At 42.3% G+C, this 24,559-nt stretch overlaps 1 protein-coding gene across 1 annotated transcript in view; it reads right to left on the minus strand.

The window, feature by feature from the left end:
- Positions 1-8,377: 8,377 nt before the first annotated feature.
- COL4A1 (collagen, type IV, alpha 1) overlaps positions 8,378-24,559 on the minus strand; it is a 148,970-nt gene continuing 132,788 nt past the window's right edge. Inside the window, exons 45-52 of the mRNA XM_012637938.1 lie at positions 23,978-24,049; positions 22,722-22,850; positions 21,644-21,742; positions 20,450-20,662; positions 18,988-19,165; positions 14,203-14,317; positions 11,783-11,955; positions 8,378-9,847 (exon numbers count right to left, since the gene is read on the minus strand). Coding sequence (XP_012493392.1) covers positions 9,766-9,847; positions 11,783-11,955; positions 14,203-14,317; positions 18,988-19,165; positions 20,450-20,662; positions 21,644-21,742; positions 22,722-22,850; positions 23,978-24,049 — 1,061 coding nt within the window. The 3' untranslated portion in view covers positions 8,378-9,765. The remainder of the gene's footprint in view (positions 9,848-11,782; positions 11,956-14,202; positions 14,318-18,987; positions 19,166-20,449; positions 20,663-21,643; positions 21,743-22,721; positions 22,851-23,977; positions 24,050-24,559) is intronic.

Genomic DNA, 24,559 nt, shown 5'->3' on the forward strand with positions numbered 1-24,559 from the left:
GTGCACGCGGGGACAGAGCACGCGCCCAAGTGGCCGGGAGGTCTGGGTGACCGCCTCCGGCGTGCACGCAGCTGGTCAGATGGCATCCCCCCGCCCCCGCTGCCTGTTACCTGGAGACAAGGCTTGTTCACCCTTCTCAGAGCTCTTAAAGCAAACTCATCCACAAACCTTTCCTGGCGAGTTCGGTGTCCCTATTCTTGGGCTCCATTTGCAACTTGCAACAGGAATGTTAAGGTGATGATTGCCGTGGAGGGCACGGAGGAGCAGGGGCTGAGCTAGTGCCCAGCGCGTCTCTGTCTCCCCTGTTCAGGATGCTCTCCCTCATCCCGCCAGTCCGAGGCCACCCACGTGTCTGCTGGGAGGAGATGGAAGGAGAACCCAAAGGGAGGGGTGCCCATGATGGACCCCAGAGGAAAAGGTCTTGGAGTCAAAATAATCTGAAAAGAGCTGGCTTAGCTGGGCGACCAGGTGAATTCATATCGGACCTTTAAATGCCACGATGAGCTGTTGTCTGCATCATTTCAGAGCTGGGAAGGGCCTTGGAAGCAGAAAGATTATTTAAGCAGCGTCATGAACAATAGAGCATAGACAAGGAAATTTGTTTTCCTCAAATTTCCAATTAGGCTTGTGAAATATTTTCGTCCTGATGTCCTTACGAGATAATGCCATTGTCATGTCAATGGCATGATTCAGGGGTGGTTTGGGAGTGACAGAGGAAGAGGACTTGAGATGTTGAAGTTCACTGCAAAGTCCATCCTTCAGGGCCCTAATTATTAAATGCTTTCCATGTATGTGCCTCAACCATTGGAATGACCGTGAACCTGGAAGGGAGGATGGGCTTTACTACCTTGTGTCCTCCCAGGGGGTCAGGAGAATGCCTTGTGAAAGATGTTTAGTAAACATCACATTGATTGGTGACCTCCACGGTCTGTAATTTTCTTTTATCAAACCAACGGGGAGACGTAGTGGAGTCAGACAAGCATAACTAAAATGCTCAAAAGGACATGGATCAGGAGCTACTTAAAACACCAACTGTGGAATAACACAGGTTGAAGAAGATGTGAATTGTGAAAAGTGTGATCTTAACAAAAGCTCAAACACTTAAAAGTTACTCAGGAAACACCTTTTAATATTGCAGAGAGATCATCTTCGGTCCGATAAAAGTAAATGCTTTTTTGCATTGTGGGAATTAAGTCTAGGGAATATCTGTCATTCAAGTAGAAATGAGGCTGGCCATAGAATCCTCAACACCATTTAGACAAACATGTAAAGGAAACAATCCACTGGGAGAAACTCTCCCAAAGCATCACAACCCAGGGCCTCACCTGGGCCAGGTGCGGGAAGGATGTGGTCTGGCTGTCATTCACACTTCCCGTTTGGTCTCCCTCTCCTCTCATCTGAAGGCAGCATTCTGAAGTAGGCAACCGCTGTGGTTCCATTTGCGATCCAATCCTCAGCCTCAACCCCATGTGTTGCGTAACTGTTTTTTTCAGTTCTATAACCTCACTTCATATACCTGAGGAATTGCAGGTTTCTTGCACAATGATTGATATATATATATCTATATATATATATTGATATATATATATACTATATATATGTGTGTATATATATAGTATATATATATATACGTATATATATATTTAACAGAACACTTCTTAAGGGCTCAATGTTATTCATTTCCTTCTATCCTATACCTCACCTAATACCTGGGGAGTTATAAGCATACAGAGTATGGATGCACAGACGGATGAAGGATGACAGGGACAACAGGTGGATGGAAGGAACAGATGGAAGGAAGTAGAGAATGAGTGAAATGATGGTTGGGTGAGTGCGCCCAAGTAGGGTTGTCCTCTTTCTGTGAATTCTTCCCAGTCTATCATTCTAATTTGGAAGAATTACAAGTAAAAATGGCCTAATTTACGCAGATCTCTGAGAGGTTTTATACTTTGCCTAAGGTCACAAGTTTATAAGTGGCAAAGTCAGAATCTGAACTCAGGTTTGTCTAGTTTCATGAGTACAACGGAGTTCACCCTGGGATCAGATACAGATTATGAGGATGGACAGCTGAGCCTCTGAGCCCTAGGATTTGAGAGTCTGCTGTGAAAAGGATGGTACCCAAAATGAGCACAGACCAATGTATGTTATTTAAAGTACAGTTAGCTAGAATGAAAAAGAGCATGGGGAGAGCCAGCATATAGCTGTGAAAATAGAAAAGCCCTTGCATAATAGGTAACTGAATCAGTGCCTTGCAGTGCATTCCGGCTTTAGAAAAGAGAGTGGAAAGCTTTTTAAAATGAGCAAAGTTTAACCATTTGTTTCTCTTCTGTATATCCTCAATATATTATAACCACCAAATTAGTATTCTTTGTGCTTCTAAACTGCTGTTGTGGTTGGTACCAGTACCAAGGGAGGTTGAGAAGGATACTCCAGGCTGTCTCTCCCACTGAGCGCTTGGAGCAGCTATTAGAGGTCTGTGATGCTTAACAGTAGCAGACAGATTGGGGAAGAAAACCAGATTTTGATGTACCCCGCAAACAAGAGGGAAGTTTACCATAATTTTTTTGTCTGGTCCTCCTGCTATTTAGCCAAGATGTGGCTGCAGCCGCAGGAAGTACGTGTAGCATAAGGTAAGGAAAGGCCCAGTTTTATGGACAAAGGATCAAAAAGAGGAACGTTAGGAAACTGGAAAGTAACGGGAAGATCATGAGGAGGGTGGAGCTCAGGAAGGAGGCCCCATAAAATTGTTTATGAGTTGGACTCATCGTTGATCTCTGCATGCATAGATCTGATTCTAAACAGCCTACCAAAGACTGAGAACTGATTCACTGCCCACACCCAGGCAGCCACTGGGTGGCCCACAAGCAGGACAGATCTGAAGAGCACCCCGAATACTGACCTGACTTTGCAACCACAGACCGTAGGAGGTGAACTGGAGCTTGCAGCCTGGAACCTAACCCAATCGACGGCCTGCCACAACTCCAAAATATCAACATTCTCCACAGAGGGAAGACACAAATCTACAGATTCAAAAAGCTCAGAGAACCCAATCCACACCCAGACATGTCAATGATTAATTGTCTGCAAATTAATGACAATGAGAAATCCTACAACTAGCTAGAGAACAGCACATTACTATAGGGGCACAATGATTTACATGACTGAGGGTTTCTTATTAGCTACAATGGAGGCCAGAAGGAACGGAAGTGAACAACAGTTTTGAATTGCTGAAAGAAAAGAACTGTCAGAATTCTCTGTCTAGTGAAAGAAAATTTTTTCAGGAAAGGTGAAGTAAAGACATTCTCAAGTGAAGAAAAATAAATGAACTTATTGCCAGAAGACTTACTCCAAAAGAGTTGCTAAAAGTTCTCTAGACATAAGCAAAATGATATAAGAAGAAAACTTGGAACACCAGGAATAAAGGAAGAAAAATAGAAATAGGAAATATTTGGGTAAATATAATAGACCCAGATATTTTGAGTTTTAAAAATATGCCTATATAAAGTAAACAACAAGACCATCAAGTTAAAATAGCATCCTAGAAAATGTTTAAATAACAAAATAAGGGGGCAGGGAAGGAGAAATAAAAATCAGAGGTAAGAAATAGAAAATAAATAATAAAAAGCTAGACCTAAATCCAAACATACCAATAATTGCATTAAACATAAACACAGTCTAAACACAACCAATGAAAATACAAAGATTCTCAAAATGGATTTAAAAAACATAACCCAACTACATGTTGTTTGTATGAATCTCACTTCAAATATAGTGATATAGATAGGATAAAAGTGAAAGAACAGAAAAGGCGTACCAAGCAAACACTAATCCAAAGAAAGATGGAGTGGCTATGTTAATATCAGACAAAGTAGACTGCAATTGTAGAGCCAAAAATATTGATCACACATGAAGAGGCACATAGCATAATGATAGAAGGGTCAACTCATTAGAGAGACATAATAATACTAAATGTGTGCATCTAGTAACAGAGCTTAAAAATAAATAAAGCAAAAACTGTTCCAACTAAAAGAAGAAATTAAAAAATCCATAACTAATATTGGAAACTTCAACACTCATCTCCCAGTAAATGATAGAACTAGTAGAAAACTACAAGGATATAAAAGAACTAAACAATACCATTGACCAAGTAGATGCTAACTGACATTTATAGAACAATCTATCTGACTCTGGGAGAATACATATTCCTTTCAATTGTACATAGAACATTCACCAGGAAAGATAAAAGAAACCTTAACAAATATAAGATTATTGAAATCTTGTATAGTCTGTTCTATGATCATAATGAAATGAAACAATATATCAAAAACAGAAATATAACAGGAAAATCTACAAACACTTAGAAATTAAACAACACATTTCCAAATAAACCATACATCAAAGGCAGTCTCAAGGGAGTTAGAAATTATTTTGAACTAAATGCAAATGGAAACATAACAAAATTGATGAAATGTAGGCATATCAATGCTTAGAGGGGAGTTTATAGCATCAAATGCTTATAAATAAAAGAAAAAAGTCTCAAATTAATCATCTAAGCCTGCACCTTAAGAAACTAGAAAAAGAACAAAACAAACACAAAATAAGAGCTTGAAATAAAATAGTAAAGACAAGAGCAAAAAATCAAATTGAAAGCAGAAAAACTATAGAAAAAAATCAATGAAAGCAAAAGCTGGTTCTTTGAAAAGGTCACTAATATTGACAAACTTCTAATGAGTTTGACAAAGAAAAAGAAAATTCAAATTTTCAATATAAGGGAAAAAATAAAGCATGTCACTACAGGCGTCGCAAACATAAAGATAACAAGGGAATACTATGGACAACTGTACACACACACAGTCAACAACTTAATGGACGAATCCTTGAAAAAACTATCAAACTCATCCAAGATGAAATAGATAACCTGAATAGTCCCCCAACTATTTAAAAATTACATTTGTAGTTAAAAGCCTTGCAAAAAAGAAATTTGCAGGCCCAGATAGTTTTATTGACAAATTCTGCAATCATTTAAAGAAGAAATAACATCAATTCTACATAATCTTTCCAAAAAAGTAGAAGAAGTGGGAACATTTCCCAGATCATTTTTTTGCAAATGGCTTTATTCCATATGAAAACCAGATAAAGATGATACAAGAAAAGAAAGCTAAAAACAACTTTCCTCACTAACATAGGAACAAAAATCCTCAACAAAATATTGGCAAATAGAATGCTCAGAATATAAAAAGAATAATACACCATGACCAAGTGGGCTTTATTCCAGAAATATAAGACCAGTCCAATCTTTGATTATCAATCCCTGTTATCCACCATATCAACAGTGTAAAGTAGACACATAATCACATCAGTTGATGCAGAAAAGGCATTTGACAAAATTCAACATGCACCCATGATAAACGTGCACAAGGATAAAGTCACCTATTAAAAAAAAAACCTATAGTTAACATCATACTTAATGATGAAAGACTAAAGGCGTTTTTCTTAACATCAAGGATGAAAGAAGAAAGTCTACACTTACCACTCCAATTCAACATTGTACTAGAAGTCCTGGCCAGAGCAAAAAGGAAAGAAAAAAAAAAAAAACAGGGGAATGTGGAATATGGAAAAGAAGAAATAGAATTATCTCTATGTACAGATAACATGATTATCTACATAGAAAATCCTAACGAAACTACAAAAACTTCCTCCCAGAACTATACAGTGAATTTAAAGTCACACAATCCAAAGTCAACACCTAAAAATGTCAGTCATTTCTATAGATTAAGCATGTACAATTAGAAATCAAAATTTTAAAAATGCCATTTTCAATGGCTCTAGAAATAAATAAGTATAAATCTAATAAAACAGTATAGGATCTGTGTACTGAAAACTACAAAATGATGATGAAAAAAAGTCAAAAAATAAAAAAGACCTAAATAAATAAAAGATATACCCTGTTCACAGAAGGTAAGATTCAGTAAAGATGACAATTCTTCCCAAACTGATGGATGACTTACTATAATTCCAAAGTCCCAAAAAGATTTGTAAATTTAGACAAACTGAATCTCAAATGTATATTAAAAAACAAAAAAGTTAAAATAACTAAAACAGTTTTGAAAAGAAGCACAGAGTAGGAGGAATAACACTAACTGCTTTTAAGACTTAAAGCTAAATTAATCAAAAGTGTGTAGTATTGGTGAACGCATAGTCACATAGATCACTGAAACAGAATAGAGCCCGAAAGTAGACCCACACACAAAGTGTGGTCAATTAATTTAGACAAAGATACAAATTCAATTCAATGTGGAAATGAAAACCTTTTTCATTAAGTGTCTCAAGAATTGGATTCTAAATGCAAAATAATGAACTCTAAACCTCACACATCATTTTAAAAATTAAACAGATCACAGGACCATTACTTATATCCATGGGCAATTGATTTTTAACAAAGGTGTTCAAGATTATTCAATGGAGAAAATAAAAACCTTTTGTGCATTAAAGCACATTATTAAGGATGTAAAAAGCCTATAGAATAGAAGAATATGTTTGCGAATCATATATCTGATATCTGATATATTCAAAATATATAAATAATGCTTACAAGTAAACAAAAAGACAAACAACCTAATGCAAAATTGGCAAAGAACTTCAATATACATTTTTCCAAGGATATACAAATAGCCCACAAGCACATGAAAAGATGCCCAACAGCATTAGTGTTTAGGAAAATGCAAATCAAAACCACAAGATACCACTAAGATCCTTATAATCAAAAATTGGAAAATCACAAATGTTGGCAAGTATGTGGAAAAACTGGAACCTTTGTATGTTGCTGGCTGTATAGACAACAGTTCGGCAGTTCCTCAAAAAGTTAAACATAGGCTCAGCAATTCCATGCCTAGGTATATCCAAAACAGCTGAAAACAGGGACACAAACAAATACATGTATGTGCATGTTCATAGCACCACCAGGCGATTGTAGTCCTGGGTATTTACCCTAAACAGGTGAAAACTTGTGTTCATACAAAACCTTGAACATGAATGATTATTCCCTACTTGCACTCACCCAAAACTGGAAACAACCCAAAAATGTCCTTTAACAGGTGAATAGATAAGTGAAGTATGATATATCTATAAAACATCATGTCACTCAGCAATAAAGTGGAATAAACTATTGATACACACAACAGCTTGGATGAACGGCAAGTGCATTATGCTGAGTGGAAGAAAACAGTCTCAAAAAATCACACGCCCTGTTATTCCATTCTTGAATAGACAAGCTGTAGTGATGGTGAAAGTTCAGTGGGCAACAACCAGATTGGGGATGCATGAGAGTGTTTCTACATAGTGAGGGCGTGAAGGAGCTTTTTGGGGTGATGTGACTGTTTCGTGTGCTGATTTGGTTATGGTTACATGAACTTACACATATATTACAATTCATAGAGCTATACATTAAAATAAGTCAATTTTGCAGTAACAGCTAATAGAGACATAAAAACTGTTGTCAGGATAACAGATTAAAAAATGCACAGGATCTGAAAGTTGGGATTCAAGGTGTCGTATCTTCTTTGTTCTTTCCTAAGTATACCAAATTGCATATAATAATAATAAATCAGTTTTATACATAGAAACAAGATGCTTTAACATGGTTACTATACAGAGAGATTTAATCTTTCTCAGTAACTTCAGTAGAAACTAAGCCTGATGATTTTAGTTTTCTTCTCTACTATTCTAGATACTGAGGAAAGCAAAAGAACTCTTTTCATCAGTTTTGTCAAAAGTGGGAAGAAGATGGCTGAAACTAGACCTTGACTGATGTCCCTGCATTGAGCGAGCACTGCGTGAGTGTTCACAGCCCTGCTGGGCAAGTTAACCAAGAACATCACAATATTCATGGCTTTTTTCTGGAGCGCTCAGTAACGCACTCCTCTTTTGTGGACTGTATTTTGATCGAGTTTAAACTGAAGCTTAAATCACTAGAGAAAAAGAAATCTGCCATCTTGTCTTTTTTGCTACTTCAAGAAATACCTGGGACCCAACCCCCTGCTGCAGTCCTAGCTGGTGCACAGCTATAATCTGTTCTAACCCCCAGTGGATTCACGTTGCATGGCTAGGTGTGTGTGTGATTCAGCTCTTTTTTTCTTGTACCTAACCGGTGCCTGGGAAGTGGGCAGCCCTCGGCATACACACGATGAATGATGGATGGAGGGATGGCTGGTGGCTGTCCGGAGAGCCGGGTGGAAGAAACAAGGGAGGGCCCTAAGGAGGCGGTGAATGAGGAAAACAGGAAGAGGACCAATCTGTTCTTTGTAGTCATCACTGCAAACTATCCCCAGTCTGTGACTCTCATTTGGAAGAAGTGCAAAATAAAAATGATCTAAGGTACGCAAAGCTTACGCATTTATTAGTGGCTTATGCAGTAACTTTTCTTTTAATGCTTCTGTGGCAATAGTAGCAACAAATTAATAAAAGCTTAATTTTTATACAAATAGTTTTATTACAAATTTGAATTCTTAAGAAATACACATTTAAAGAAATTACATAAAAGGCCTTAGTAGTCTTAAAAACGTTTTGGAGACTTATAGGGAAATATCATTTCAGGCACAGTGGTCCAGATCTGCCCTCCTGGCATCCACCCGTCCCCCTGCTGCAGTCTGTGAACACAGCTCAAGAGAAACCGAGGAAGTGGCCTGAATGTGCTTATGTGTAAAAATACTGACATTCTGATTCAACAGAGCTGTTTTTCAAGCCAGGATGCAGGGTGAGGAATACTAATGATATGAAGGCCTTTAAGGTTGTTGTTTTGAAGTCAAGTCATTCAGTTTGTGATTAGTGTTTAAAACCCTGAAAATATTTAATACAGAATAAAAAACAATAAAGTACATGTTTCAGTATAATAGACACCATATTCATGAACCTGGGTTTGGTTTTGGCAATACATAATTTTTGGTTTAGAAGTGAACAATGAAAACTAATGTTTCACATTCAACATCCTAGTGTTGAAAAGTTTATGTTAAAGGACAGCACAGTCTTTTAAAGGAAAAAAAAAACTATGTAAGCTTTATTTTAACAGTGGAAGTTAAACTAAACCTTGATCTGCCTAATTGCTGACATCTATATAAATTACTAATATATATATATATTTAATTTCTGACTACCTTTGGACCATCTTTATTCCACAGGAAAGTTGTGATCTTTGCCGAAGCAGCTGCAGAGGGCCACGCAGAGCAGAGAGACACATTTGGGGCTGGAAGATAGTCTACTGAGTCCATAATTCCGTTTGGAGGTTCAAAAAACTGTTTTTACATTACTGCTATTTGTACAGACCAAGGGACCTGAATTTTGAAATAGCTAGACAGTGATATAAACAAACATTTATCTCTGGGGGTGAAAAATTAATTACAATACAAGAATGAAAACGGGCAGACAGTGTGGGAGGCGCCACACCCCTCCTAGCACCCTTTGGTTTCTCAATGGAGTTCTCACTTCACGCCTCAGTGCACCGGATTGCAGACTATATTTATATTTTATTACATCGAAAGTGCCGTTTGGTATGCCACTATTGAAAGCTTATCCATGTCTTTTTTTTTTTCTCCTTCAGCAAGTAGAGGCCAATGAAGCAGGGGGTGTTAGTTACGCAAATTCCTATAAGGCACTTTATGGTTTCATATTGGACAGTGAGGTACACAGGATATATTTCTAGGGTTCGTTGCTGTTAAAAAGAAGAAGAAGAAGAGTAGCACCATGTTGACGTTAGCTGGGAGTCAGGCTCCATTATGTTCTTCTCATACAGACTTGGCAGCGGCTGACGTGCGTGCGCAGCTCCCCTGCCTTCAAGGTGGACGGCGTGGGCTTCCTAAAATGCAACACAGAGACAGACCGTTGGCCATCATCTCTCCGCACATCCGCCCTCATCCCTACGGCCCTGCTCACAGGTCTCGAAGGCATCAGATGGGCACTGGCCTCTGGCATCAGGCCCCACCCTGGTCACGACCAGTGGCCATCCCCAGTGGCCATGATTCTGGGCGGGCACCTTCTGGGGGCAGTGCCCATGTGTCTCCCCATACACTGTGGGTTACTGTCTGCATTCCCAGCCCCTGGCATCAGGGTCAACGACCTGCCCCAGCACACACAGCCCGTTGGGCAGGGCTGAGGTCACCCCATATGGGTTTGGCTCCAAAGTCCACACCATTCCCCACTGTGCCACCCTGCCTCTGTGTACCGTAATTTAACTTCTTTTCTTCGCCCCTTAACTAGATTATAAACTCCTCCAGGGTAAGAAGAAGATACTATTCTTCTCTGCAACATGCTACACACATAGCAAGTGTTCATTAAATATTTGTCAAATGATGTGATGAGTAACAAATCCGGAATAACTAACCAGACCTCAACATGCTTTTACAATTCCTGAGGGATTTATATGCCGATGGTCAGATTTGAGGCCAAAGAAAGGGGAAGACACTTAGTGTCCCAAACACTTCTTCCTCCTAGAAATTCTACACTATTTTGATTGTTGCAAAGGTGAAATCTGAACTAAAATGGGCACTAATAAAATTCTATTAAAATAAAAGTAGCCATATATATGAGCACTTTGTCTTAAAATTGAGGCTGCTTATTTTAGCAACTTTAGGTACAAATTCTAGTGCCCCCAAAATTAATTATCTGAATTAATAAGATCTTACCTAATTTTGTTTGAGAAGATATTTTAGTGTATTGTATCAGGCTGCTGGTTCAAAAAAAATTCCATTATTACCTATTAACCCCATAATGGGAAGCTCCAACAGCTGAAACATGAACCAAGTGTGCTCATTTCAGCAGTTAACAGTTAAATTCTACCTGCAGCACTGATGTCAAGTTTCCAGTTGCCTAAAAAGCTAGTATAAGCCACCCATTAGGCACGAGGTACTTTTTTGACGGGTAAAGAATTACAAGGAGCTAATATGTTGTTTGAGTCTTATGATCTAAGCTGGAATGAGACAGGATAGTAGCAGAGTTTCATATATTTCTCGCCCAAAAGGTAGAGACAGAAAGACTTCTCTCCAGGGGTGAGAAGCGTTTATCTTGGGAACGAACAGTATGCGAGGGTTCCAGCCCCATCAGCCTCCGACGCGGGCACCCGGGGGCGGGCTGGCACTGGGCAGAGGCTGCGGCATGCATTCCCTGCGCTGTCCATGGGGCTGGGCCAGGCTCCAGAGCGGCTCCAACGAGGCCCACAGCCACTTGGAACAGTTGTTTTAAAGGTGAAATTTTAGTAATGTAAAGGGAAAGAAACGTCCTCCCTCAAGTTCAGCGGCATTTGTCCTGTAATTAATTTTTATTTGCACAGGTCTTAACAAAATGTCTCTTGTGAAGTCACTCAGAACTTACACAACATGTACACCATGTCTGGCATTATAAACACTCTGAAAGCAAATGCTGCTCACTTTCCTCTCCCCTGGATTGTTAAATAGATGAGATTTTAAACGTGCTCTGTTTGAAGATTTCAGTTGCTTTAATTCCACTTTAGTACATTCACCTAGAGAAATGGAAACTGACCTTTTTCCTTTCACGGTTCTTTAGTAAATAGAAGAATTAAGCCTATCACCTAAGGTCTGGTTTGAACATTGTCTCGGTTGTCTGCCCGTGTCGAACAGAATCAAATATTCATTACTACACGTGGAAGAAGCATTCCTAATGATTGTTTTATGACCACCTTGGAGACTCTGCACGGGAAGGCGTTATGGATCACGGATGATCTCAAGGAAAAGTCACAGAGAGGCGGGGCCCGCAGAAGGGCGTCTTCCTGACTTACTTGAACATATCACTTCTCTCTATAGTGGCAAGCCAGAAGCTGTAAGCATTTGCATAGTAATTGCACGTCCCACGGCCATGGCACTCGATGAATGGTGCACTTCTGAACTCTTCCAAACAGGACCCGGGGGACGCGAGGGCTTGGCCAGAACCTTCGGCACCGGCGCTGGTGTGCTGCGGAACAAATGTGAGCTGTGAGTCAGAGACTCCCTCCCCAAAGGCCAGGAGAGAGATTTGCTGTTCTCAGGAAGGAGCCAGGGGATTCCCTCTGGAAAGCCACACGCTCTGGCCTCATGCGGTCACTCTGGAACACAATCTGTACCCAACCCCGTGATGGCTGGCGAGGCAGTCCCTGCACCGCTGGGGCACTGCGGTACCCAGCACAGCACAGAGATCAGCTGGCAGCCCCTCCCAAAACAAAGGACCAGTTCGACTTTATCAGGATTTAAAGAAATGCTGTCCTCAATACGTATTATTTTTGAAACACTAGAACTTATTCTAATTCAGGGAATGAGCCAATAACCAAAAGATACAAATAATGTTGGAACCAACCAAGGTGAAATCAGACTTTATAAACAAAATCCTGTATTTGCTAAATTAGATGCTGTTCTATTATCCTATTCTAAAGTAAAGAATAATCATTTTTTTTCTCTAAAGGTAGAAAAAAAATTAAACAAGAGAAAAAAGAATAGCTACTATTGTAACTGGTAAGCTGCATTTTGTTCTAGCAGGTTCGAGTAGGACCTACCTGTACTCAGAAACCAAGACCTTGGGATGAATGGGTGACAACCTTGAGGAAGACACACCCAAACATCCCCAGGACTATTATTCAGGTATGAGAAATGTGAACTCTAGAATTTTAGAGCTGCAAGGGACCTTGGAGGACAAGTCTAGCTCCATCGATTCCTGGGGGAGGGTAAGAGGACCCTCGTACGGTCTGGGATCTGACCATGACCACACAGTTTCAAGGCACGGCTGGGGCCAGAACTGGGCTCTCCAGACCTCCAGACCAGAGCCCCTCCCCAGTGACTCAGAAGCAGCACCAGGGAACACTACTCTCTAGAACATCATTATTTTTATTTGCTCTTGATTTGAAAGAATCGTGGGCAACCACTGTTTCAGATCTTCATATGATACCAGGACAAGAGACGGTGCTGGTGACAGATGCTTCCCTGTGCTTCTTCACCCCTGGATCAGTGGGCTTTCTCTGACATAAAGAGATGCCGTTTCGTGTTTCCTAGGATTGTGAAGTCAGAAATCCAATCTCCCTTTTAAAGAAAATTGCATGCGCCTATCATTGTTAGTGTCTTGATCTCTCTATACGGCATTTCCAACTATTGGCTCTCTTGACAAAGTAGTTACAATGCATCATTTAGAATTATGGGAACAACTTGTTAATTTGGCGGTGCTGTTGTTGCAAACTCTTTGGATGTGTAAGAGTCTAACTGCAATAAAACCAACCCAGCAAACCATATGATCAAACTTGAATAGATTCACAAACGTTTTAAAAATTGCTCTCCTAACAACTTTTCTATACTTGGAATCATTTACAGCAGAAGAAAATAGTTAAGAAGCCCCTTTCCCTGTTAATCTAATACTAAGGCTAATGTTCATTTGTGGGTCAAATGTACAACTTGGCCACCCCTGGGGGTGTGAAGGCGGGACTGGGCCTTACAATGACAATACGGAAGATGTTTGTATAGTGTCATTTACTGGGACATTCCAGGATAACCCTGACCTTACAAGTTCAGGGCTTGTATCAATAGTTTCAACTGAGGCAATAGAACAAAATAAACTACAACAAATGACTCAAAGAGGTACCCTGCTTCCTGTTTTAATTGGCTTCCTGGGGCAAGGGAACCTCTGGGGGTGTCTAACAGCTGGGTGATAGGAGAGCTCTCTTAACATCCCCACCCCCCAGAGGCCCCAGTCGCCAGCCCAAGAAGAGCTTCCTGGAGGGCTACTGCCAGCCAGTCCTCAGGGGTTTTCTCCCTAACCTAAGCTTTTGCTTTCCAGTTTGTGTGTGTTTAGTAAAATGCACACTCCCGACATGCAGACTGGTTTCCTCTTCTCCCTGGCAGAGTCCCAGACTCTAGAGCAGCTGCTCATGTTGCCGGCACTGGGGCAGAGAGCACCTGCGTGAGAGCTGCGGTCCAGGCCTGCATTCCCAGGAGGACGCTCATGCCAGCTGCCCACTCTCAGAGCAGAAGAGGGCTCTGGCTGGTGCTGGCAACCCCACTGTCCCCAAGCAGAACAGGCCAGGCTCCTGGGCATGCTTTGGAAGGAGACAGTGAGAGGAGGGAGGAGACACCTAAGCAGCGTGATCCAGAGAACTTAGAGGTCATTGCACTCGACAGAGGAGATAACAGGGCGTTAGTGGGGACTCTTCCACAGAAATATGGCATTTCCCCAAACACCTACCATCACAAAGGAGTAGCCAATCCATAGCGATGACCACCCAGAGGGGCACGGCGGGATCTGAATGGTCTGACTGTGCACAGCCATCACCATGGCGGGTGCCTCACACACAGCACACCTGGAAGGTACGAGCAAAGACACTCAGCACAGCTGGAGGGGCACAGGGCAGGGCTTTACCTCTTCTCCCCTTGACCCATTATTTACACACAATCGCCTCACTCAGTCTTTCTGATCCAACTATAGATTAAGTGCAAACCATTGTGCCCGTTGCTTGGACTCTGAGGCTTAGAGCCTTCTTGTTGGTTTTATAGGCCTGCCTCAATATTAAAATATTCAATTAAAAAATAGAGCTGGGTGCAACGGCGCACCTATAGTCCCAGCTACTTGGGAGACTGAAGCGGGAGGAACTGCTTGAGGCTAGGAGTTCGAGGCTGCAGTGAGCTATGATCACACCACTGCACTCCAGCTTGGGCAACAGGGAAAGAGTCCAGCTCTAAAAACTTAAAAAAAAAAAGATCCAACACTTGTTATTTAACCATCCATTTTGTAGGAGAGAAAAATAGGAAGGCCAGGTTCTAACAGTGGCTATCCCAGAGGGGTTAGGGTTATAGGTGCCTTTAGTTTTCTCTTTTGCACATCCACAAGCATGATTAATGCTTAAGAAAAAAGAGTTGGCAAAATTCAAGAGCTACCACTTCCACATGCAAGTTTGTTTTACGCTATGAACAATCTTTAATATAAGAAATACACTTAGCAAGTTGAGTAACTAAGACAAATGATGCATGCTTTAATGCACTTGAGGCTGAATGTCCACAGAAGCCTCCTTCGGGAAACTTGCTCCAGACTGAAGCCGACAGACGCACTGTTCTTCTCTGCCTCCAGGGCTCAGTTGCTCAAGGCCTAAGGCGGTTGGCATCCACTGCAACCGAAGTGACCCCCAAAGAACCTCCCAAGGACAGGACACCTCCCAAGCCAGGCTGGCTGAGCTCAGCCACTGGGACTGCACTAAGAATGAATGAAAACAACACAGTGTTCTCACCAAGACCGCTCAGTTAAGGAGACACCCTGGATGGTGGGATAACGCTTTGTTTAAAATAAATAAAGAAATAATTACATTCAAGTCGCAAAATGAACAGTGTTAACAATGCTGGTAAGTGACTATCAATGGTGTTAATAATTACACCTAGTTATGTTGGAACATTTGCATGAAAATGGATCAGAAGGGAAGAGGGCCTAAATTAGTCATCTGATTTTCCATGCACTTCGTGTGTGTGTGTGTGTGTGTGAGTGTGTGTGTGTGTGTGTGGTGTGCAACTTTCTATTTTGTTCACACAAATGCAGATGAATTAAAAGTTTCGGTTAAACAACAGTTACTGAAATTGGCCTTATACATCTGCCACCATCTGTCTGCCAGACACAAGAACCAGAAATGCAGCCTGCAGGGAAGTGCTTTATCTTCTTCAGGCTGAATCTGGGCTGGGGGGATTCAAGTGACTGCAGACGGGGAGTGGTCCTTCCCCCATCAGAGGGGTGGCTAGGGAACACAGAGTCCCAGGTGTAAGGAGCTGCATGGTCCCTTAAAATTCATATTGGCTAATTCCCCACAGTGCTTATGGAGAAACTAAGGCCACGGGTAGTTGTGTCCAAGCCGGAACTAGAGCTCAGTTCTCCCTGCTCTCACACCAGCGGTCTTTCCACTAATTAAACAATTAGCAGTTTTCTGATGACTCTCGTCTGCAAAAAGCTAGTAAATGCTTAGAACATTTTGCCCTACTATCAGGATGAAAGCAGTAAAGTTGCTACCTTTTCTGCTCAAAATGAAGGATTTTGTGTTATTAAGTGTTTCCGAAGACAAGCTTCAGGACCTCCCCAAAGGAAAGACCTGAGAAAGAACTTGTAAGTCCTGAGAGGTCACTGGAAACCACTAAGTTAAAGTAATCAAGGAAACTGCCTGCTGGGAGCCAGGGAGAAAGAGTCCCCATCACTACAGAAGGGAGGCAGAGACAGACGTGACCTTGGGGTAGAGCTTCAAGGACGTGTCTGGGAAGGCCCCTTCATGCTGAGTTTCTAAGGCTGCCCTAACAGAAAGATGTGAAAACCCTGAAATGTAAAGACCTGGGACTTTTAAACAACTTAGGTTCTGTTTGTGCTTATAGATCCAGGGATGTCTTGCTGAAAGTGATGTGTCCACAGAGAAACACGAGTCTAAGACACACAGCTTCTCCTGGACGTGTTTTTGGAATATCACCAACACATGCCAGAGCCCCCGTGTCTTCAACCAAATCAGGGTCAAATGTCAGTATTGGCAAGAAGGTAAACAGGAAACACATAAATGAATAATCATTTTTTACCTGTCGTGTAAAGGAAGCTTAAGAAAAACAACACAAAAGTTGTTAGTTTTCCTTCGACTGCATCAGGCATGGCTGTGTGTCAGGAAAGCCTCAGATCAGAACAGGCAATAGGGACTCCCTGACACAGGCCAAGTACTGTCTGGATTTTGAAAAGTGCCACTCTGGAAGTGTAACGAATGACACTTTCCATTTTGAGATCCATAAAATAAGTTTTCTTATAGCTCAAAAAGAAAAATCAAAGAAAACTGTCAGAAGATATTTTAATGTAAAGCAATGAAAACCCTAAAAGTTTTCTGCATAGCAGGCACCTCCAGGCCTTTCTGCTCCAAGGTCCCAGGGGGCACAGCTCTTTTAGGAAAACTTCGATCTTCCCCCAGACAGGAAGTGACCAGCAAGTGAGGGCAGTTGAGCTGATGGCCACCAGCCTGCAGAGTCTGGCAGGAGCTCAGGTGGTGGTGGTGGGGGGTGCTCCGAGCCTGGGTTCTGGTCCCTTTTCCCTCTAACTGCAGGGTGCTTCATAGCTAATACTGCTGCACCTTTCTTCCTATTTGAAAGAGGCTAATTCCCTTAAAGGGAATATAGAAAAGCTGGGCTCTTTCTCCCGCTCACTTTCCTAAGGAAAACTTTTCTTGCCTTGGTATTCTTTTAATTATCTTAGAGTGTAAAAAGTAACATTATACAATAGCTCCTTAGTCAGATGAATTTATTCTTTTGCCAGTTTTCTATTACTTCTGAGGATCACTAAGCAATCAACTTTTAATTAGAAGGAAAGAGGCAAAGATAGAACAGTCATGTACTTTTCAGTCATAATAATTTCAACTTCCCATCTTGGTTCCTACCAGGCAGGGTCTTGGGGACCTGAAAACACCCCCGACATCATGTGGATAAGTGCTTGATTGGGGAAGTCGCTCAAACATGTGCATTCTCAGTGGGTACAATATACAATATCACCCCAAGGGAGCCAAAATTGGTGGGGTCGGGGAGGGCATGTGAAGAAATTGTATTATTGTATACATTTTTAGGTATAAATCTGTATACTTTTATGTATAAAGCATAGACATACAATGCATAAACAGATGAGCCGTACAGTGTATCTGTAGTGTTACAATTTCCTGGGGACCACCTCACACCAACTGGGATGGCCACTATCAAAGAGAGCGGAGAATAACCAGTGTCGGTGAGGACGTGGAGAAACTGGTGGGAATGTGAAGGGTGTGGCTCACGTGGAGAACTGTATGGAGGTTTCTCAAAAAATGAAAAAGAGGGCCGGGCGCGGTGGCTGATGCTTGTAATCCCTGCACTCTGGGAGGCCAAGGTGGGCAGATTGTTTGAGCTGAGGAGTTCGAGACCAGCCTGAGCAAGAGCGAGACCCCGTCTCTACCAAAAATAGAAATTAATTGGACAGCTAAAAATATATAGAAAAAAAGTGGCGCATGCCTGTAGTCCCAGCTACTTGGGAGGCTGAGGCAGGAGGATCTCTTGAGCCCAGGAGTTTGAGGTTGCTGTGAGCTAGGCTGATGCCACGGCACTCACTTTAGCCCGGGCAACACAGTGAGACTCTGTCTCAAAAAAAAAAAAATGTAAAAGAGAATTACTATAGGATCCAGCAATTCTACTTCTGGGTATACACCCAAAAGAATGAAAAGCAGGGTCTCCTCGAAGAGACGCTCGCACACCCATGTTCATATGAGCGTGGTTCACAATAGCCAAGATGTGGACGCAACCCAAATGTCCATCAGCAGATAAATAAATAAACAAAATATGGTGCAGACACACAGCGGAAGGTTATTTGGCCTCAAATAGGAAGGGAATTCTGACGCTTGCCACAGCCTTGAAGCCATTATGCTTAGTGAAATAAGGCAGTCACCAAAGGGCAGATGCTGTATATCCCATTTTCATGAAGTCGCTGACGTAGTGAAATCCATACCCAGAGAGTAGGCTGGAGGGTGCGGGGGAGGGTGAGCCAGTGTTCAGTGGGTGCAGAGTTTCAGTTTGGAGAGATGATGAAGTTCTGGGGATGGATGACGGTGATGGTTGAACAGTGCGAATGTACTTAATGTCACCAAACTGTGCACTTAAAAATGGTTAAGATGGCAAATTTTATGTTAGGTACATTTTACCATTTACCACAATTAAAAATAATTAAGTTTTAAAAATTTCACAGGGGCAGGAGTGATTCAGAAAAACTGTCTTAAAAGGTTATTATTTAGAAAAAAAGAAAAAGATTGAGAAACACTGCCCTAATCTGCTGATGGGAGGAACAGTGAACACCATAGTGAATCACATAGAATAGGAATTTCCTTTTCAAGCCGGGCATTATCTCACCATGGTTTTGCACCGCAATTTTTCAAGAGGAGAGCTACGTTTTCTATCAAATAATTTTTAAGAGATTTTTCTTCCTCAATTGTACATTTACTCCTACAAATGCTCGACTTACCTACTAATAAACGGTCTAATGTTGTCCCCAGTGATGGGTGCCATAGACATCGGCATGGGCTCAGGAGTAGACAACCAGTATGAGTAATCATTTCGGGATGCAAAGTTACACACATTATTGATATTGCAGAACAGGAAGGGCATCGTACTGAACTTGCGCAGACAGCTGCCAGCTGTGCCTAAACACAGGGGGAAAACACAACGTGAAGAATTTTCTTTAGAATTCGCATCTACCTGTATGCACAATGGATTTCAGCTGGCCAGTAAGCAAAGACATATATCCAACAGAGCCATTAAAATGGAAATTTAAAACTTGTAATTGGGAAGTAAACATACCAAATAGACCAGTATTACAGTAAGTGAGCAAATTAAATTTAAAGTGATCAGGCAAAGGGAAAACTATAAAGAATTATGTAGAACATTTTTGACAAAAGGAAACAAAACCAGTGTACCAGTAGAGATAAACCTTTTCCTAGAACTGAATTCTAGAAGGATTTTAACATGGACAGGAACATATTGGACAGTGTCTTGACAATAGTTTTGCAGAAAACACAGTAATGCTCTTTATATAGCTTCTTGCTGATCCAAACCTCAATAATAATTAAAGATACAAAGCACTGAAACACAGTGTGGTGGGGTATACCCGGAGCAGACTATGATAATGAGGACAGATACACAGCTTTCTGCTGACCTGAACTAGGACAAGGCAGAGCTCAGAAGATGCAGAGAATTTCGGACATGATAACATGGACATTTTGTTTTAGAAGGGCAACAGTTAAGGTGCCCTATTTTAAGAATATCAAAGCAAACTGTTAAGTGTGCACTATAGGAATCTTGATCCTACAACTTTGCAGACGAGATCTAAAGTTTTAGTAATGCAAACATTTTCAAAGATTTGGCCTTTACGCTCTCTTGGCTTCCCACTAGTAACATAGCAGCTGTTAAACTGACGACTCAAAGGGCCGAGCACTGTGGCTCATGCCTGTAATCCTAGCACTCTGGGAGGCCGAGGCGGGCGGATTGTTTGAGCTCAGGAGTTCGAGACCAGCCTGAGCAAGAGCGAGATCCCATCTCTACTAAAAATAGAAAGAAATTATCTGGACAACTAAATATATATATATATAGAAAAAATTAGCCGGGCATGGTGGCGCATGCCTGTAATCCCAGCTACTTGGGAGGCTGAGGCAGAAGGATCACTTGAGCCCAGCAGTTTGAGGTTGCTGTGAGCTAGGCTGACGCCACGGCACTCTAGCCCGGGCAAAAGAGTGAGACTCTGTCTCAAAACAAAAACTGATGACTCAAGGGATCAGGATGGGGGGAAACAGGCCCGAGCTCTCTTTTCCTTAGCTCCCGCCTCCAGTGCACACTAAACCGCAGCCGGGCAGAGCACGGGGCGCTGCTCCATCAGGTGGGCACTGGACAAAGCCACACACAACTAAATGAATGATCTAGAGACGTCTTACCCAAATCCTGGCCGTGAGCCCGCTCATTGCCTTGCACGTAGAGCAGAGAGTACCCATGATAAAGGATCTTGGTCCCGGGGGGGCACTGTGGGTCGTCTATTGTTTGACTGTGCCTGGTTACGAGGAAGCCGTGATCGACAGACGGGGTACCTGGGGGCCCCATGGATCCAGGCAACCCATCCGGGCCTGGGGGACCGGGAAGCCCTCTTGGACCTGGAAGACAAGACAAATCGGATTTCCTAGTTCAAACAGGTTCCCTTGAAAGCCTTCAAAACCACTGTCTCAAAAGAGTTTGTAATATTTTGTATTTGCACAAAGTATCTTACCTTTTCACATTACAAAAAAAGTCCTCAAAACATTGCACCGCTAACTAAATGCAACCCACCTCCTTCGTGGTGTTTTACCTGTTCTTTTTCACAGGCCACCTCAAGATATGTTTATAAGCACACTGCTCGGTGCAGAGCAGATGCTCAGTTCAATGTGCAAATGGAATACGTGAAAATGGATATAAGAATAAATGAAAACAAATGAATGACATCATTCTTTGCACATCATTCCTATAGAATTGTGGGGCTCCTCCTTCTCTAAGGGAGGATTAACATAGAATTAGTACAACACAACCCTCATTTCAAGGAGCCCTCTCTCCCACAGCAGCCCAAGGCTTGCGCATGGAAATGGGGCAGCAAGGGGTTAACTGTGCCACGTGCAGGCCCCTCACAGGGCTGCTGGGCATGCTCCGCATTCAGTCAGTCCATGGCCTCAGCCTTTAGCACTGCAGTCATTACGGGGCATTCAAGCAAGCTCCTGCTTCCTCAGGAAGCCGATCGAGTTCATCCCGTGCCAGGCCGTGGCCTCTGGGCCAGCACTGGCAGCATTATTTCATTTCTGCATTCCCTTGCCCACTGCTGAAACAGAGTTTTTGTAGTTGCAGCCGCTTTTCTCTTAGGAAACCACATGGGGCCACCACTATTGGCTGCCTTTCAACATCTGGACTGTAGGCTTTGATCAACATCTGTCTCTACGCAGAAAAAAGGACAATCCTTCAGCTTTTCTATATGAGCCTATTCTTGTAAGAAACAGACTTCACATAACATTTTCAACTTCATTTTGTAGGTTTCCCCACGCCTGGTCCTATTGCTTACATCCCAAAGACACAGGTAGAGGGTCACTAGGTTGGAAGATGCAGCAACCTACCAGGAGGCCCGAAGGGCCCTGTCTCTCCTTTCTGGCCAGGGGCACCATCAAACCCAGGAATACCTGGAGGTCCGGGTACACCCACCGATCCTGTCACACCTAAAGCGAAGGAGAAAGAAGTCATGATCCAGTCCTAGGTGGCAGTAAGCTCTCTCTTCCCTTCTTAAATGTCTTTTTTAGTCTTCGGGGAGGGAAGCATAAGGCCTTTGACAGCAGGTGAGAAAGTTTTCTTGGACAGCTGTGAGTGGCTTCCCGCAAAGTCCAGTATACACTTGGCAGACGTAATAATCAAACTGACGTTTATAGGGGCGTGTGTGCAACCACCTCATTCTGAGTTCCCCTGGTTTCCTGCTGCTGTTGTTTGGCAGATGGGTTTGGAAAAGGCAGACTATGGGAAGGTGGCGAGGAAGGAGAGATTTGATAAGCCTTTCCCCCTTGGCCATATTTCAGTGTCTCAATTTTAGATATTTTGACATGGATAGCTTTTTGTTTTCACATATAGAGCTTATCCTTAGATTGCTGTAAACTTGAATTTTCATGGACATGTCCTTTCAACTCTAAATGTTTTCATTCTCCTTGACTTTCTACTTACCCCTTATCAATAGCTCTTGAAATAGAAAATGTTTAGCTCAATTAAGCAGCAAGACTCCAGGTTAGGGTTTCTGGGAGCAATATAGGGACTAGCACAGATCTCCACTAGTGAGGCTGAGCTCGCGGGGCATGGACGGAGAGCACCCGTGCTTACAGCGAGAGCCGCTGCCCTGCCGCCCTGGTCTCCCAGCCAGGGAGAGGTGACGCGCTGGCCCCTGAGCCCACATTTTCCTAACTGAGTATTGACACGGTGAGTTGCATGTTCTGCTAGCTTTTTCTGTGTTTTGTTCCAGCTTTTTAAAGTCCCTTTAAAATCTTCATTAGTTTTGATATACATTAAAGGGAGGAAAGAAAGACATATTCAAATATGTGTTTGTACAAAATCATTACCCAGAAACTTTGATTTACATGGGTGAAAAGGAAATCTCGCCCACCTCCCCCCACTGAGCACCACACACCACCCCACACAACCCAACAAGCATCTCACCTTGCTGTCCTTTAGGGCCTGGAGGTCCCTGAAGCCCTTTCAGACCTGGGGGTCCCTCAGGACCAGGAAGCCCTGGCTCCCCTTTGATGGTTTGGTAAGGACCTGGGGGTCCGGGGGGGCCTGGGAGACCTGTGGGAAGTGGGAAGCCATTGGTCAATTTCACTGTTCACATGTGGGGGCAGGAACGTGTTTCTCAAAAGTAAAATCATCATCAAAACACAAGTAGTCAGATACTCATGAAAAATAGATTTAATCTGCACATCTTTTATTATTTAACCTAAAATCCTGAACTCTCAGGACTGGAAGAGACACTGGAGGCACCAGTATCACTTCATTCAGTCCTGGGCACCCTGACGACTGCCACCGGCCTCACTTGGGCACTCCCAGAAGGTGGCGCTCACGCCTCTCTGGGCAGCGCCACTACCCGCCACTCGGACGCTGTTTCTCATGCTTATCTGAAATCTGCCTTGCTTCACATTTCAACACTGGTCCTAATCTTTTAATGATGAATGAACTTAATCCTTCTTCTGCATGACGGGCTCTGGCACGTCGTAGGAACTGCACAGAGGCTGAGGTTGGCCTCGGCCTCCCCTTCTTCAGCCAAACACCCCCACCTCTCTCTCCCCACACACACATTCCTGCTCGTTTTCTCTCTTCTCTCATATTGCACTTCTCTGTGCACTGGGTTTCTCATTCTCTCTCCTAAAACATGGTTTTGAAACCTAACTAAAGCCCTAGAAATACGGTCTGCTCAGTAGAGACTCAATAGGGTGAATACTACCCTCAAAGCAGTTCCTTACAAGATTATTTTATGGCTTTTGGAGCCAGTTCATGCCGTGGGCTCCCAGTGGTGGAGAAGTCAACGGACACCCTTTCCTACGAAGGATCTTCACTGTCCAGACAGAACGTGGTCTCTACATGCAAGACTGGCTCTTTCTTCTATGATAATTGAGGGAGTTGGTTTCCGTCTAGCTTTAGAGTTGAATCCCGAGTCTGTCGGCTAACCCATAGCTACCCTCCACCGGACTTTGGTCACAGGTTTAACAGATTTGACTTTCAAGACAAGTTGCTGATAAAAATGTCAATGTCAACTACAAAAGTCCTGACATGCTGCAAAGAATTTTTAATCAATTGATTTCTAATAATTTCCAAGTTATTTTACATGTGAAAAACCAAACACCCTCATTCTGTGTTTTCAATGGCTTTGTGTTTCCCCAGTCATCAATACAGCACCCACAGATTCACCTTTCCCCTACCTTTAGGTCCAGGGATTCCTTGATCTCCTTGGTCTCCTTTCACTCCCTGGAGGCCAGGAAGACCTTTCTGACCTAGACAGAAGGACAACAGTGTCTTTGCACAGAAGTTCCAATGATATACAAATGTTTATTATTATACATGCATATATGCACACACAGGCACACACACATATACATATATACATATATGCACACCTGCATATGCATGCATACATACACATAGATAATGCATATATATATATATACACACATACATATACAGAGAACATATTTCCAATTTATCCTCAAGGAAAAAAAGAGTATTATTTCTGGTCAGGTATGTAAAACTTTTGATGAAACTCTTTTTTCTAGAACACAGAAGCCACCTTTTTCTAAGCATGCAGCAAACTGTAAAGTGATCGCCACCAGCAAAGGGGCACATGACACTGTTTTGGTTGCAATCTGATTCACACGTGTCCCCAAATAGACCACAAGATACCTGGAGACTGAGAACTTCTTTTATTCACCTTTCGTATATATCTGATTCAGCTGTAAAAATCACAGTGCCTAGAAGCTGGTAGTCACTCAATAAATGTTTGTTTA

The sequence above is a fragment of the Propithecus coquereli genome, unplaced genomic scaffold (genome assembly GCF_000956105.1).
Source record: "Propithecus coquereli isolate 6110/MARCELLA unplaced genomic scaffold, Pcoq_1.0 Scaffold125, whole genome shotgun sequence".
Classification (NCBI taxonomy): Eukaryota; Metazoa; Chordata; class Mammalia; order Primates; family Indriidae; genus Propithecus; species Propithecus coquereli.